Below are 17,618 nucleotides of genomic sequence, written 5' to 3'. Positions count from 1 at the left end.
CCTCTATGCCTACTTTCTGGAGGGTTTTTATCATAAATGGGTGTTGAATTTTGTCGAAAGCTTTCTCTGCATCTATTGAGATGATCATATGGTTTTTCTCCTTCAATTTGTTAATATGGTTTATCACATTGATAGATTTGCGTATATTGAAGAATCCTTGCATTCCTGGAATAAACCCCACTTGATCATGGTGCATGATCCTTTTAATGTGCTGTTGGATTCTGTTTGCTAGTATTTTGTTGAGGATTTTTGCATCTATGTTCATCAGTGATATTGGCCTGTAGTTTTCTTTCTTTGTGACATCCTTGTCTGGTTTTGGTATCAAGGTGATGGTAGCCTCGTAGAAGGAATTTGGGAATGTTCCTCCCTCTGCTATATTTTGGAAGAGTTCGAGAAGGATAGGTGTTAGCTCTTCTCTAAACGTTTGATAGAATTCACCTGTGAAGCCATCTGGTCCTGGGCTTTTGTTTGTTGGAAGATTTTTAATCACAGTTTCAATTTCAGTGCTTGTGATTGGTCTGTTCATATTTTCTATTTCTTCCTTGTTCAGTCTCAGTAGGTTGTGCATTTCTAAGAATTTGTCCATTTCTTGCAGATTGTCCATTTTATTGGCATAGAGTTGCTTGTAGTAATCTCTCATGATTTTTTTTATTTCTGCAGTGTCAGTTGTTACTTCTCCTTTTTCATTTCTAATTCTATTGATTTGAGTCTTCTCCCTTTTTTTCTTGATGAGTCTGGCTAGTGGTTTATCTATTTTGTTTATCTTCTCAAAGAACCAGCTTTTAGTTTTATTGATCTTTGCTATCGTTTCCTTCATTTCTTTTTCATTTATTTCTGATCTGATTTTTATGATTTCTTTCCTTCTGCTAGCTTTGGGGTTTTTTTGTTCTTCTTTCTCTAATTGCTTGAAGTGCAAGGTTAGGTTGTTTATTCGAGATGTTTCCTGCTTCTTAAGGTGGGCTTGTATTGCTATAAACTTCCCCCTTAGAACTGCTTTTGCTGAATCCCATAGGTTTTGGGTCGTTGTGTCTCCATTGTCATTTGTTTCTAGGTATTTTTTTATTTCCTCTTTGATTTCTTCAGTGATCACTTCATTATTAAGTAGTGTATTGTTTAGCCTCCATGTGTTTGTATTTTTTACAGATCTTTTCCTGTAATTGATATCTAGTCTCATAGCGTTGTGGTCAGAAAAGATACTTGATACAATTTCAGTTTTCTTAAATTTACCAAGGCTTGATTTGTGACCCAAGATATGATCTATTCTGGAGAATGTTCCATGAGCACTTGAGAAAAATGTGTATTCTGTCGTTTTTGGATGGAGTGTCCTATAAATATCAATTAAGTCCATCTTGTTTAATGTATCATTTAAAGCTTGTGTTTCCTTATTTATTTTCATTTTGGATGATCTGTCCATGGGTGAAAGTGGGGTGTTAAAGTCCCCTACTATGAATGTGTTACTGTCGATCTCCCCTTTTATGGCTGTTAGTATTTGCCTTATGTATTGAGGTGCTCCTATGTTGGGTGCATAAATATTTACAATTGTTATATCTTCTTCTTGGATTGATCCCTTGATCATTATGTAGTGTCCTTGTTTGTCTCTTCTAATAGTCCTTATTTTAAAGTCTATTTTGTCTGATATGAGAATTGCTACTCCAGCTTTCTTTTGGTTTCCATTTGCATGGAATATCTTTTTCCATCCCCTTACTTTCAGTCTGTATGTGTCTCTAGGTCTGAAGTGGGTCTCTTGTAGACAGCATATATAAGGGTCTTGTTTTTGTATCCATTCAGCCAATCTGTGTCTTTTGGTGGGAACATTTAGTCCATTTACATTTAAGGTAATTATCGATATGTATGTTCCTATTCCCATTTTCTATATTGTTTTGGGTTCGTTACTATAGGTTGTTTCCTTCTCTTGTGTTTCTTGTCTAGAGAAGTTCCTTCAGCATTTGTTGTAAAGCTGGTTTGGTGGTGAACTCTTTCAGCTTTTGCTTGTCTGTAAAGGTTTTAATTTCTCCATCAAATATGAATGAGATCCTTGCTGGGTAGAGTAGTCTTGGTTGCAGGTTTTTCTCCTTCATCACTTTCAGTATGTCCTGCCACTCCCTTCTGGCTTGTAGGGTTTCTGCTGAGAGATCAGCTGTTAACCTTATGGGGATTCCCTTGTGTGTTATTTGTTGTTTTTCCATTGCTGCTTTTAATATGCTTTCTTTGTATTTAATTTTTGACAGTTTGATTAATATGTGTCTTGGCGTATTTCTCCTTGTATTTATCCTGTATGGGACTCTCTGTGCTTCCTGGATTTGATTAACTATTTCCTTTCCCATATTAGGGAAGTTTTCAACTATAATCTCTTCAAATATTTTCTCAGTCCCTTTCTTTCTTTCTTCTTCTTCTGGAACCCCTATAATTCGAATGTTGGTGCGTTTAATGTTGTCCCAGAGGTCTCTGAGACTGTCCTCAGTTCTTTTCATTCTTTTTTCTTTATTCTGCTCTGCAGTAGTTATTTCCACTACTTTATCTTCCAGGTCACTTATCCGTTCTTCTGCCTCAGTTATTCTGCTATTGATCCTATCTAGAGTACTTTTAATTTCATTTATTGTGTTGTACATCGTTGCTTGTTTCATCTTTAGTTCTTGTAGGTCCTTGTTAACTGTTTCTTGCATTTTGTCCATTCTACTTCCAAGATTTCGGATCATCCTTACTATCATTATTCTGAATTCTTTTTCAGGTAGATTGCCTATTTCCTCTTCATTTGTTAGGTCTGGTGGGTTTTTATCTTGCTCCTTCATCTGCTGTGTGTTTTTCTGTCTTCTCATTTTGCTTATCTTACTGTGTTTGGGGTCTCCTTTTTGCAGGCTGCACGTTCATAGTTCCCGTTGTTTTTGATGTCTGTCTCCAGTGGCTAAGGTTGTTTCAGTGGGTTGTGTAGGCTTCCTGGTTGAGGGGACTAGTGCCTGTGTTGTGCTGGATGAGGCTGGATCTTGTCTCTCTAGTGGGCAGGTTCACGTCTGGTGGTGTGTTTTGGGGTGTCTGTGGCCTTATTATGATTTTAGGCAGCCTCTCTGCTAATGGGTGGGGTTGTGTTCCTGTGTTGCTAGTTGTTTGGCATAGGTTGTCCAGCACTGTGGCTTGCTGGTCGTTGAGTGAAGCTGGGTGCTGGTGTTAAGATGGAGGTCTCTGGGAGATTTCCACCGTTTAATATTATGTGGAGCTGGGAGGTCTCTTGTTGCCCAGTGTCCTGAAGTTGGCTCTCCTACCTCAGAGGCAGAGCCCTGACTCCTGGGCTGGAGCACCAAGAGCCTTTCATCCACACGGCTCAGAATAAAAGGGAGAAAAAGTAGAGAGAATTGGTAGATGTATGAGGAAAGAAAGAGGGAAAGGAGGAAAGGAAGGAAGGAAGAAAGAAGCAAAGAAGGAAAGAAAGGAGGGAGGGAGAGAGGAAGGAAGGAAGGAGGGAAAGAAGGAAAAAAGACAGAAAGAAAGAAGATACAGTAAAAATAAAATAAAGTATAATATAGTTATTGAATTAAAAAATATTTAGAAAAAAAAAGGGACGGATAGAACCTTAGGACAAATGTTGGAAGCAAAGCTATACAGAGAAAATCTTACACAGAAGCATACACATACACCTTCACAAAAAGAGGTAAAGGGGGAAAAATCATAAATCTTGCTCTCAGAGACCACCTCCTCAATTTGGGGTGATTCCTTGTCTAAAGGAGGGAAAGAAGGAAGGAAAGAAAGAAAGAACGAAGGTAAAGTATAATAAATTTATTACAATTAAAATTAATTATTAAGAAAAAAAAATTTTTTTAAGAAACCATGGACGGATAGAGCCCTAGGACAAATGGTGGAAGCCAGAGTATACAGACAAGATCTCACACAGAAGCATACACGTACACATTCACAAAAAGAGGAAAAGGGAAAAAAATCATAGATCTCGCTCCTAAATTCCCCCTCTTCAATTTGGGATCATTACTTGTCTATTCAGGTATTCCACAGATGCAGGGTATATCAAGTTGATTGTGGAGCTTTAATCCGCTGCTTCTGTGGCTGCTGGGAGAGATTTCCCTTTCTCTTCTTTGTTCTCACAGCTCACAGGAGCTCAGCTTTGGATTTGGCCCTGCCTCTGCGTGTAGGTCGTTGGCGGGCGTCTGTTTTTTGCTCAGACAGGACGGGGTTAAAGGAGCCGCTAATTCAGGGGCTCCGGCTCACTCAGGCCGGGGGTTGGGGGATGGGGGAAGGAGGGGCACTGCGTGCGGGGCGGGCCTGCGGCGGCAGAGGCGGCGTGTCGTTGCGGCAGAGGCCAGCGTGACGTTGCACCAGCCTGAGGCCCGCTGTGCGTTGTACCGGGGAAGTTGTCCCTGGATCCCGGGAACCTGGCAGTGGCGGGCTGCACAGGCTCCGCGGAAGAGGGGTGTGGAGAGTGACCTGTGCTCGCACACAGGCCCCTTGGTGGCGGCAGCAGCAGCCTTAGCGTCTCCCGCCCGTCTCTGGGGTCCGCGGTTGTAGCCGCGGCTCGCGCCCGTCTCTGGGGTTTGCGCTTTCAGCCGCGGCTCGCGCCCGTCTCTGGGGTTCGCGCTTTTAGCCGCGGCTCGCGCCCGTCTCTGGAGATCCTTTAAGCAGCGCTCTTAAACCCCTCTCCTTGCGCACCAGGAAACAAAGAGGGAAGAAAAAGTCTCTTGCCTCTTCGGCAGGTGCAGGCTTTTCCCCGAACTCCCTCCCGGCTAGTCGTGGTGCACTAACCCCTTCAGGCTATGTTCAAGCCGCCAACCCCAGTCCTCTCCCTGAGCTCCGTCCAAAACTGAAACCCGAGCCTCAGCTCGCAGCCCCGCCCGCCCCGGCGGGTGAGCAGACAAGCCTCTTGGGTTGGTGAGTGCTGGTTGGCACCGATCGTCTGTGCAGGAATCTCCCCGCTTTGCCCTCCGCACCCGTCGCTGTGCACTACTCCGCGGTCCCGAAACTCCCCCCTCCGCCTCCCGCAGTCTCCACCCGCGGAGGGGCTTCCTAGTGTGTGGAAACTTTTCCTCCTTCACAGCTCCCTCCCACTGGTGCAGGTGCCGTCCTTATTCTTTTGTCTCTGTTTTTTCTTTTTTTCTTTTGCCCTACCCAGGTACGAGGGGAGTTTCTTGCCTTTTGGGAGGTCTGAGGTCTTCTGCCAGCCTTCAGTAGGTGTTCTGTAGGAGTTGTTCCACGTGTGGATGTATTTCTGGTGTATCCGTGGGGAGGAAAGCGATCTCCGCATCTTACTCTTCCGCCATCTTCAAGGTCCCCCCAAAATCAAACTCTTGACTGTTTCAACTCCTAGCCCAGCTAACCTCCAAAATAATGCAGTTAGGGGCAGTGTAATTCCTAAGTTGCTGAGAAAACAAACACAAGAGGTCTTCTGGTAGGCAATATTGTGTAGTGGTTATAAGAGAACATTACCTCATTTAATCTTTATGTCACGTTCATAGCACAATGGCTGGCACATAGTAAGAGCTAAATAAATATTAGTTATTGTTATCATTTCTCAAAATAAAATCACCTCCCTTTGGTAACTATTTTTTTTCCTTTGGTAACTTTTAACACCTCTTTTTATCTATGGACACAGACACGAGGCTGATGCAAATCGTTCCCCGTCCTGGACTCTGTGACTCTTTATTTGGGTGCCACACTGAAATCACAAGAGCAAGAGTTTTAGTAATGGCACAAATTACTAATGTGGGCAAAGAATTGTATACCCAACATGTTAACTAGTGTACAGTGCAATGACAGGAGAATATTTGTGCAAAAATAAAAAAAGGAATAAATACTTTAAGATAATTTGAAACTATAAAATTACTCTGTCAAATTAAACTGGAAGGAAAAAAAAAACTCCATGGTTTTCACAGCGTTATGAGGGCATTATAATTGGCTAAGAGAGAAAAATAGGCAAAATACTAAGTGTATCAAATTACTTGTGTGCAGATTCTAACAGGGAGCTCAGTACTTGAATGTCCTTGGCTAAAGAAATGCCCTTTTCTACTTGGGAAAGTTAATGGTTTTGGAAGGGACACATATAGAGAGGTGAGGCAGGAAGGCGTTATCTACCTGGCTAGCTATAGCAATGAGATAACCTGAGGATCAGTGGAATGACACTGACAGATGAATAAGCCATGTGATGATAATGAGTAACTCAGAGATTTTGATTTACTTGTTTTACTTTTCATTTAAGCATCTATATTCAAGAATTTTTATGTAAATTATTCAAGTTTTGCATTCATTAGATCACTTAGGCTTGAGTGAAATGAAACTGAAAATGCCATTACAATGTTGCTTTTCCTTTAAATTCCTCCCATATTGAAAAATGTATACATCAGCTACAAAGAAAATTTAGTGGCTTCATTTATGTGATGACTTTGTGATGAGTTACTTGTATTAATAGGTTATTTCACTTTTTTCATTTCACAGCAAAATATCTGTGAACTTAATATTGTTTATAATTGTGATTGATATTTTCTTCAGGTGATAATTCAGGATGATGGCCCTGAAAAATTGGACCCCAAATATTTTGGAGAGTTGCTTGCTGATCTAAGCCGTAAAAATATGAATCTATATCACTGCTTATTAGAACATTTGCAGAGAATTGGAGGAAGGTACTGTAAATATATCATTTGCTTGGCGTTGTAGCTTTCAAACATTTTACAATACCCTGGTATTTTTTAATAGACTTTATTTTTTAGAGCAATTTTAGGTTTACAGCAAAACTTGAGTACTTTTAATGGGGAAACAGGCAACTGTATGAGCAGATCTGAGGAAATATCTCATTTTAAGAGTTAATGTACTTAATGAAAATCATTGAAGATATCTTACCAGCTATTTTGGGGTCAGTAAAGAATTACGTAGATCTTCTTTTCTAACGTACTTTGATGAAAAATGCAACCACTTAGACAAGGAGCTCAAAAAATGTGTGGCATACTATGACTTGTTTTAAGATATTACACTGATGATATAAGATACAGTCCCATTGCCAACACACTACTGTTTATCTTCCATTGATGTGTGCTCAACATATGAAGACCAGAGTTTAATATACATTTAGGGTTGTATATTATTATAAATGTCATGTATTATTTTAATATTATATATTACATATAATGTATGAAATATAAATTATACAAATATCTATTTATAAGTTAATGTAAATATGTATATTATACAATAATATTATATAATAATATATAATACTTATTTAAATATATAAACATAAACAATTTATCAACTATTCATGTGTAGATGAGAGCACATTATGTCATGAAATGAATTTCATAAGCTATACTCCAAAAGTTGCCTTCTACTACATAGTCACTTCATATATGTGGTCATCTGTCAGGCAAAATTTAGGAAAGCTCCATAAACTCAGAAAAATCTGGAGGATAAAGGAAAGTCAGTATAAACTTCCCCAACTAGATTCTTCTACTTCTCAGAGATCTTTAATCTCTTCTCTCTTTTCTCTCTGCTTATTACAATTCTGTTTATTAGCTCCCTCCTCCCCAACTTTTCTTGCTTTCTTATTCATGATTGCAACCATTCTCTTGGCATCACCCTCAACTGCCTTGCCTCTTTATCATATTGTCCCTGCCACTTAGCAAAATCCCAACTCTGGATCAGTCTAGTTCTCTGTTTTATCTATTGTTTTCTTTTTTTCCTCTATCCAGTACTCACTGCCCACTACCCCTAGAATTCAGACACTACCCCCTGAGGGCTGTTTCATTTACCCTGGTTTCCTTGGTGCCTAGTGTGGTGACTGATTTAGTGTGGTGCTTAATAAATATTTGTTGAATGAATGAATGCCTTCTTTATGCTACATCCATGCAGTTGAGCACAGAGAAAAGCGCATGGTTATTATTAACGCATGGTTTCCATCTTCAGCTAGGCCTTCATCAGTGTTTTATACTAATCAATATCCTCTCCCCTTATCCAAACAACTATTTCACACATTCATTCATTTGCATAAGGTCACTACCTTAAAATCTTTCCCCTCATTCTGAGTACTCTAGTATGTATTGAGTGTCCACTATTGTGCCAGACACTGTGCTAAGTGCTTTTTAAATATTATCTAATTTGCACAGTAACCATAAAAAGTTTCAAATGGACACCCAAAGAGAATAAGTTATTAAGATCACATAGCTACTAAGTGCTTGAGATGGATTCAAACAGTTTTGAATACTCTTATACCTATAAGCCATGACTCAGCTTTTCTGCAAAGCCTTCTCTAGATACTGTTTTGTCTAGATGTTCCTCTTCTGTGCATTAATCATGTCTTATGAATATTTCTGTTAAAGTATCACATGGTAAAATCAAGAGCATATAGAGACATATATTCTTAAGTACCTGATTGTAGATGCAGGGTTCATACCCTGGGTTCATGTCCCAGCTTTTGTTACATACTAGATGTGTAATATCAGGCAACCTGTTTAACCTCTCTGTACCTCAGTTTCTTCATCTGTGAAATAGGGATTATAATAATACTTATTTCATAGATTTGTTATAAGCAATAAATGATTTATTTAAGACATGTACTTACAAGCAGCAGGAGCATCATGTGAAATGCAGGTCTGCAAACAGACCTGTAGAATCAAAAACTCTGGGGTAAGGCCAAGCAGCAAGCCCTCTGGAGGATTCTGATACATGTTAAAGTATGAGAACCACTGACCTAAGGCCACAAAAGTGGCAAATCTGGGACTAGAACCTATGGGAGAACCTTAACTTAGGCAAATCACTTAACCTTTCATACTAGATATGTGTCTCTAAATTATTTAACATACTGCAGACACATTAAAGCAATTATCAATTTTTGAATCATCAAATTTGAAAAGGTTGGAGGACTTAGACCAATTTTACATTGCTCAAATTTTGCCTTAGATCACTTATGTTTGTGTCACGTACAGGACAAGATAATATTTGTGTTTGGATTGCTGAAATCCAGTTCAGAGCACATGGCCTTGACAAAGTCGCTACTCAATAAAGGTTTATAAAATGAGAGTTAAATATATTCCAAATGTATTAGTCTCATACTAATTAGAAGTAGACAAAGTAATTGAGCAAGGGAAGTTAAATTGCTTTATAATGACCAACCAGGTAGAGATGTAATCTGGGGTTTTGAAATAACTTCCTGTCATTGAGGGTTTTGATAAATGTATATGGGTGACCTAAATGTGTAATTAAGCGATGCAAAACATTGAGCTTAATTTCTAAAGTAGCTAAAAATACTAAAAAGAAAATAGAAAGCTGGGGTCTCCACATTAGTAAACACTCCAGAGTGGAGAGGGTCTCATAAAATTTTGGTGCTTAAGACTTTTTGTTTGTCAGAAGGTTGTCAGTTTCTTTCTCTTCATTCCACCCGCCTTTTATTTCTTCTTTTGTTTTTTTCCTTATTACATTCCTTCCTTCCTAGGAGGTGAGATGACATAGTGAGTGCCTCTCTTTTTTTTTTCTGCCCACTGTAATTATAGTCACCATCACCTTGTACTGAATGGAGATATAATCCACAATGGCCTTTCCACCTCCTGCCTCTGCTCTCTTTGTTTCCACTCTCTCTCTCTCTCCCACCCCTTTGTCTCCACTTTTCTTCTCTTTCTAAATTGCAATTCAGCAATAAGTAGACTGGAAGGTCAGAATTAAGAAAGGTTGTCTTATGAAACCATTTTGGTTACATTTGTAAATTCCAGTATTAAGTGCTGTTGATTGCTCCTTGTTTCTTTGTTTTGTTTTCTTATTTGTAGAAAGAAGTAAGTGGCTAGGGACATGTGTACTAGGTTGGCATTGGAATTGGGATTTTAAACATAAAAGGTCTATTAATATTGTGATAATAATTCCAGTTAACAGTAATGCAAGACTACTATACCTGCATCGTGAGTCATATTTTAACTTCTTTTAACTTCCAATATATGCATGCAGTTACTTCAGTAACACACTAAAAAAGTAAAAGATACTTCATTTTTTTTCGCTAGGGCCTCCCCAAAATTTATATTTTGAGCAACCCAGGAAATACCACATACATACATACAGACAATTGCACATATGCAGTCATGCCTCAGGAAATGAAATCTTCAGTTCTCATTCTCCACATTAGCTTGTGTATTTTTATAAATGCATGCGAGAGGTTTCGCACAGTGAGTGATCCACTTATCTCTGTAAGCAATATATTACTCATAAGCACTTACTTAGAAGGTAAAGGTAGGAGCTAATGTACTAGCTTATATCTCTAAAATATGTTTCTGTTGTACCTGACGATATGGCAGTCATATATCTATAATATCCTAAGATAGTCTTACTTTAACATATTTTGTCTTGCTGTCAGAACATGTGTACAGTTTTTTGTTTGTTTGTTTGTTTGAGAAGTATGTTCACCGTATGTATTTTGGACCCAATTTTTCCACGAAGTGCAGGGGGAACAAGTAGGCAAAAATAAAGGCCTATCTGTTGCCACTGGCAATGCTAGAACTGTATCCTTCCCAGCTTTCACCATTCCCCAAAGGAGCCAGTGCCGGACTGGTATAACCACTAACAATTCGCTTGCAGCATTTGCCTACCTAACATGGCTTCACAAAGGGCCTTCCAACCCTCATGGACAAACCTTCATTTTGATGCTGGAAATTCAACTATCCCACTAGAATTCTGGTCATGTTGCTTGAGGCTATGTCCCTATGTAAACATTCCAATATCCTTTTAGCTTTGTCATTGCTATACATACTGTAGTGTAGATTGAATGATTAGTGTAGATTACGAAGTCTTACAAGTTTCGGTTTTGACTAAAAGGGTATGAATAACTTAAAGACACTGTAGGGAGAAGCTGGAATCAGCATTAAAAGGGAGCAATACAAGGAGAAAAATAAGGTGGAAATAGAAAATGACTTATTGTTATTTGTTCACTCAGATAGTATGTTTTGCCAAACTGAAGACTTCTACATCTAGTCACAAATAAACCAGTGTTAATGAATGGTAGTAATTCTGCATATTATATTGGTTTGTTATTTGGATGTTGTTCATTTTTAATAGATTAGCTAATTCCAGGAAAATTAACTTTATTTTTGTCAAGTGCCATTTTAGTTAGCTTTAAATTTTTCATTAGGATTATAAATTTCACTTGGATATGTTATATATCAAAAAGTAAGGTAAAATATTTAGAACACTAACATTTATATATGATCAATGTATATATTTTCCTAAGGTTGTCTGTTGTTTTTTTTTCATTCTTGCAGCAAACAGGACTTTGAGTCTACAGATGAGGTAAGTGCAAAAAGAGTTGAAAATCAAATATAGTTGATAACAAAGCAGATAACAAAGCAGATACTTGCATTAATAATATTGTTTTTCGTTTGGTATTTTCATTAGACTGGAAACAGGTTAGTGAAAGAAATAATGATCCTTTTGCCTTTAAAATGATATAACCATTTATATTTTGTAATGGCTCTAAAGGTGATAATTGTAAAAGTAATAATCATTCACACAAAAAATGTTTTATCAGCTGTCACCTTATGATTTAACTTGTCTTTGCTTATGAGAACATTTAAAAGTTCATTGACTACATACTCTGTTTTACAAAACTGAAATCTACGTTAACTAATTAAATAGAAAATTTAGTTTTAATGTATTTCAAAAACTTGTATGTCCCATGCCAAATAGCCAGCAACTTGAAGTAAATATTTTCAAGTATCAATTCTAAATATTATGTATATACATTTTGGTAATAGTTACTTTTAATGGAATAAGTCATCAAATAGAGAAAGAACTGATTTCAAAGTAACAATCACAATGGCTTCTTTTGTGTTAATTTTCATCTTTATTTCCAAAGTATTGACGTACTGCATTTGTTACAATAATTCAGTAAGCCCTAAATTGTCTTTATGAAGTACTGAATTCAATTCAGCTTCTCACTTAAAATTTGTTGAAGCTTCTTGGCTTCCCTGGTGGCGCAGTGGTTGAGAGCCCGCCTGCTGACGCAGGGGACACGGGTTCGTGTCCCGGTCCGGGAAGATCCCACATGCCGCGGAGCGCCTAGGCCCGTGAGCCAGGGCTGCTGAGCCTGCGCGTCCGGAGCCTGTGCTCCACAACGGGAGAGGCCACAACAGTGAGAGGCCCGCGTACCACAAAAAAAAAAAAAAAAAAAAAAAAAAAAAAAAAAAAAAAAAATTTGTTGAAGCTTCTTAATGTTGCTGTGGCAACATCATAATCTTTCAAAAGTCACCACAGCTCTATGCAAATTCTCAGTAAACCTTTAATTTTATTTTATTTACTCAAATTTTCATTATTTAAAAAATCAGCCTTTAAAGTGTCATATCTACCACCCAACTAAACTTCCAGTTGTTAAAAAATACATGGAAATAAAGTGGTAATGGGATTTAACTGACTACCCTTTTGTTTTTAAGTTGCTCTTTTTAAAAAATAGAAATGCGACATCTGATTGATTGCCCCAAACTTCCCCCTAAACTTCCTGTAATTCAGGGTTCTTTCCATGGTGTATGTAGTACAATGATTTTTTTTAAAAAGTAAGAACTGATAATGCTAGAAGTAAAGTTTGTGGCAACTATTACCCAGAAAGTGAAGTAATCTTCTGATGTTCATAAAAACACGTCCCTCTCTACAAAAGTCTGCTGACCCTCTGATTAAAACACTAACATGTATCTGTTGAAAGATAAGCCTCTCTTTTCTTACAGTCAGAAGACACTGAATCATTGATTCCTAAAGGATTGTCAGAATTTACAAAACAGCAAATTCGCTATATTCTGCAGGTAAGATGGGGTCAAGAGTGGCTGTGAAGGCAACACTAACAAACCACTAGCCCAGGATGTTTCCTTTAATTAAGGACAGAAAGTCCCAAATAAAATTCCTATTTCACAAGAGTTGATTGCCTTTTGATTAAACAAGGGTTGCATTATAATTTGGTCAGACTATCAAACACTAGTATTGAATGACTAGCATTTAGGAAATCATTATAGAAATATTCCGGGCTGTGGAATGCCCTTATTCTCTCCTCACTGCTGTAGCACAACCTGACTCTAACTTATAGGATTTGCCCTCCTCTTCTCCATTCTACTTTCTATACCTCCCTACCCTACCCCTGGCAGATGGAAAGGCCAATGACTTGATTTTCCTGAATTATGGAATGCTAGAGACCACTGCAGCAGTAAATTCCCCTACACTGAAGGGAGAGACAGACCAAGACAGATCAAGATAGATGCTAAAGAAATAAGGCTAAAAAATGAAGAGTACATGTGTTTGCAAGAAAGGATTCTAAAGATACTCTAGTTTTGTCTAGTGAGGCAAATTTCTAAGTTTGATATTTGGTCTCAAATCTTTGTTGATCATCCAGATATTGGACCTGACATCTTATCTGTGAAACTTAAATGAAATATTTTTAGTGGGACACAGTCTGTATTATAAAGAGACAGTGGTATGGGGAACACATATGCTCTGCAGAACCTGAATTTTGGATACATCCTTGATATTATTTCTGGTGGCAGGATGTCCATCCAAAGTGCATTCAAGGCCTATTTCCTCAAAAAACTCTGAGAATGTTTGCATCTAACTTCCTGAGAAACATTAGTCTGTAGTTTTCTTGTATTTGCTTTGATTTTGGTGTCAGGATAATCTAGCATCATGAAATGAATTGGTAAATGTCTCTTCCTTTTCTGTTTTCTGGAAGAAACTGTATAGACATAGTGTTAACTCTTCATTAAACATTTGGTATAATCCTTCAGTGAAAATATCTGGACATGGATATATATTTTTCAGGAGTTTAAAAAAATTCTAAATTCAATTCCTTAGTAGTTACAGGTCTAGTCAAATGATCTGTTTCGTGTTGGGTGAGTTGTGGTAATCTGTGTTTTTCAAGGAAGTAGTCAATTTCAACTAAATTGTCAAATTTATATGTGTATAACTATTCACAGTATTCCCTTATCCTTTTGATGTCTGTGGGGTCTGTATTACTCTTCCCTATTTAACTCCTGACACTAGTGATTTATGTCTTCTTTCTTTTTTGTTGTCAGTCTTGTTGGAGGTTTATCAATTTATTGATTTTTTTCAAAGAACTATATTTTAGTTTTATTGATCTCTATTGTTTTCCTGTTTACACTTCCATTGATTTTTTTTCTCGTCTGTATTATTTCCTTCCTTTGCTTGCTTTTGGTTTATTTTGATCTTCTTTGTCTAGTTTCTTGATATAGAAAGTTAGATTATTGATTTCACACCTTTTCTATTTTCTAATGTAAGCATTTAGTGCTATAAATATCCTCTCAGCATGGCTTTAGTTGTGTCCCACAAGTTATGATATGTATTTTCATTTTCTTTCAGTTTTATATATTTTTATTTCCCTTTAGACTTCTGCTTTGACTGGTGGATTATTTAGAAGTGTATTGTTTACTTTCTAAGTGTTTAGAGATTTTCCTATTGTCTTTCTGTTATTCATTTCTAGTTTGATTCCACTGTGGGCAGAAAATATACTCCATATGAGATTAATTTTTTTGAAATGGTTAAGTTTGATAGTCAAGTACATGGTCTATTTTGGTATATGTTCCATGGGTATATGAAAGGAATGTGCATCTGTTGTTGGATGAAGTATTCTATAAATGCTGATTCGATCCTTTGGTTGATGGTATTGTTGAATTATTGTATTATGTATTCTTGCTCATTTTCTTCTAAGCAGTACTATCAGTTGCCGAGAGAGGGGTATAAAAGTCTTCAGTTATATCTGTGGGTTTGTCTATTTCTCCTTTCAGTTCTATCAGTTTTTGTTTGATACATTTTGTAGCTCTGTTGTCTGGTGCATAAACATTTAGGATTGCTATGTCTTCTTGGTGGACTGACTCTTATTATCCCTCTGTGTTCCTGGTAATTTTCTTTGCTCTGAAGTCATTTTTATCTAATATCAATAGCACTCCTTTCTTTTGATTAATGTTTGCATGGTATATCTTTTTTCCCAACTTTTAAATTTCATTATGTATATTTTAATTTTCATTATCTTTGAAATGAATTTCTTATAGAAAACACATAGTGAGGTCATGTTTTTTCTTATCATTCTGTCAATCTGTCTTTTAACTGGTGTATTTAGACCAAGTTGTAATTATTCATATGTTAGGGCTAGATCTGCCATTGTGTTTTGTTTGTTCTGTTTTTTGTTTCTGTTTTCTTTGTCTTGCTTTCATGTGGATTACTTGAATATGTTTTAGAATTCCATTTTGATTTACCTCTAGTGCTTCTGAGTGTATCACGTAGTATAGCTTTTTTAGGGGTTGCCCTAAGTATTACATTATATACCCATAACTTATCCCCGTGTATTGGTGTCAACATTTTATCAGTTTCAGTGAACTGCAGAAAATTTTGCTTCTTTTATCTTCCTTTAACCTCCACATTTATAATTTTTAAAATATTTCCTCTACAGGCATTGAGAGCCACATCACACAGTGTTTTATATATATATATATATATATATTTTTTTTTTTTTTTTTGCCTCAATCTTCAAATATAATTTAGAAAATTCAAAAGGAGAAGGAAAGCCCACTGTATTTACCTATATTTTTGCTTACTGTATTACTTCTTCCTTCTTGATACTCCAAATTTCTTTTTTTATCATTTTCTTTTTCTTCAGAGAACTTCCTTCAGCCATTTTTTTAAGGGTAGGTCTGCTAGTGAAAAATTCTTTTTCTTTTCCTCTGAAAATGTGATTTTCCCTTCATTCCTAAAGGTTGTTTTCATTGCATACAGAATTTGTAGTTGACAATTCTTTTCTTTCATCACTTTAAAAATGTATGCCACTTCCTTCTGGCCTCTATGATTTTTCATGAGAAATCGGCTGTCATTTGAATTGCTATTCCCAATAGTTAAGGTTTCTTTTGCTGCTTTTAAGATTTTAAATTTATCTTCAGTTTTAAGAAGTTTGCCTCATATGTCCAGGCATGGATTTCTTTGGGTCTATCCTGTTTAGGGTTTGCTCAACTTCTTAAATCTGTCTATGTTTTTCTGCTAATTTGGGGAAGTTTACAGCCATTATTTCTTCATATAATTTTTCAGCTCCCCCCTCTTTCTTTTTTCCTTCTAGGATTCTGATGACATGAATGTTAGATATATGTCATACTCCCACTGGACACTGAGGCGCTGTTCAATTTTCTTCCAACCTATTTTCTGTCTGATGTTCAGAACTCAGTATTTTCTATTGTTCTGTCTTCAAGTTCACTGATTCTTTGCTCTATGCTTTCCTTTCTGCTTTTTAGTCCATCCACTGAGGTTTTTGTTTTTGTTTTGCTTTTTAATTATTGAGTTTTCAGTTCTAAAATTTTCATTTAGTTACTCTTTATAGCTTCTGTTTGTTTTCTGAGATTTTCTGTTTTGTTGCTGAGACTTTCTATTTTTTATTTGTTTTAAATCTTTGCAATTTCTTGTTGAAACTTTTTTTAATTTGGTGTGTTTTTCGAATTAATTTTTATTAGAGTATCATTGCTTTACAATGTTGTGTTAGTTTCTTGCTGTACAGCAAAGTGAATCAGTCTTACATACACATATATCCCTTCTTTTTTAGATTTCCTTCCCATTTAGGTCACCACAGAGCACTGAGTAGAGTTCCCTGTGCTACACAGTAGGATCTCATTCGTTATCTATTTTACACATAGTAGTGTATTTATGTCAGTCCCAATCTCTCAGTTCATCCCACCCCTCCCTTCCCCTCTTGGTAACCATAAGTTTGTTCTCTACATCTGTGACTCTATTTCTACTTTGCAAATAAGTTCTTCTCTACCATTTTTCTAGATTCCACATATAGGTAATATTATGTGACATTTGTTTTTCTCTTTTTGACTTACTTCACTCTGTATGACTGTTTCTAGATCCATCCATGTCTCTGCAAATGGCACTATTTTGTTTCTTTTTATGACTGAGTAATATTCCATTGCATATATGTGCCACATCTTCTTTATCCATTCCTCTGTTGATGGACATTTAGGTCACTTTGAAACCTTTTTAAAATGGCTGCCTTAAAATCCTTATCAGGTAATTCTAACTTTTCTGATATCTTGATGTTGGCATGTATTAACCCTTTTTTCTTACCAAGTTGAGATTTCCTGGTTCTTAGAATAAGTGACTTTTTAAAAATTGAAACCTGGACATTTTGGGTACTGTGTTCTGACTTTGGATCTTATTCACATCTTCTGTTTTAGCAGGCCTCCTCTGATACTGAGCAACAGGGGAAGTAGGGGCATGACCTGTTACTGCCACATGGGGGTGGAAGTCCAGGTTCCCCATTCTGCCTCTGTTGACACAGGTTGGGGGAGTAGCTCTTTGTTCTTCCTTGGCAGGTGTAGGAAGTGTGGCTCTCTACTAGGCTCCCACTGAAAACACCCTGGTTTGGATGGGGAGGTGTGTTGTGTTACTGTTCCCTTGTTGGCCTCTACTGACACTGCAATGTGAGTGGCCTCATTTCTGTTGGGCAATGATGAAAGTCTTGACACTTCACTAAGAATTCTCTGACATCACCCAAGCAGGGAGGTTGAGAGAGAGAGTCTACGTTCCCTTCTTGGCTTTTGATGGTTTGGGTGGGCGTAGAATAGAGTTGCAGGTTTTTCTGTGGTGTTTGGCTGGAGTAGACTGGTTATTATTTAAATGCTATC

The 17,618-nt window shown here is 37.1% G+C and overlaps 1 protein-coding gene across 1 annotated transcript in view; it reads left to right on the top strand.

Annotated features, from left to right (window-relative positions):
- Positions 1-17,618, top strand: part of POF1B (POF1B actin binding protein) — a 107,262-nt gene that overhangs the window by 61,276 nt on the left and 28,368 nt on the right. Inside the window, 3 exon segments of the mRNA XM_032618933.1 lie at positions 6,484-6,614; positions 11,223-11,250; positions 12,678-12,752. Coding sequence (XP_032474824.1) covers positions 6,484-6,614; positions 11,223-11,250; positions 12,678-12,752 — 234 coding nt within the window.

This window comes from Phocoena sinus, chromosome X (genome assembly GCF_008692025.1).
Source record: "Phocoena sinus isolate mPhoSin1 chromosome X, mPhoSin1.pri, whole genome shotgun sequence".
NCBI lineage: Eukaryota > Metazoa > Chordata > Mammalia > Artiodactyla > Phocoenidae > Phocoena > Phocoena sinus.
Note: the sequence above shows the minus strand (reverse complement) of the source record. Positions and strands in the feature narration are given on the sequence as shown.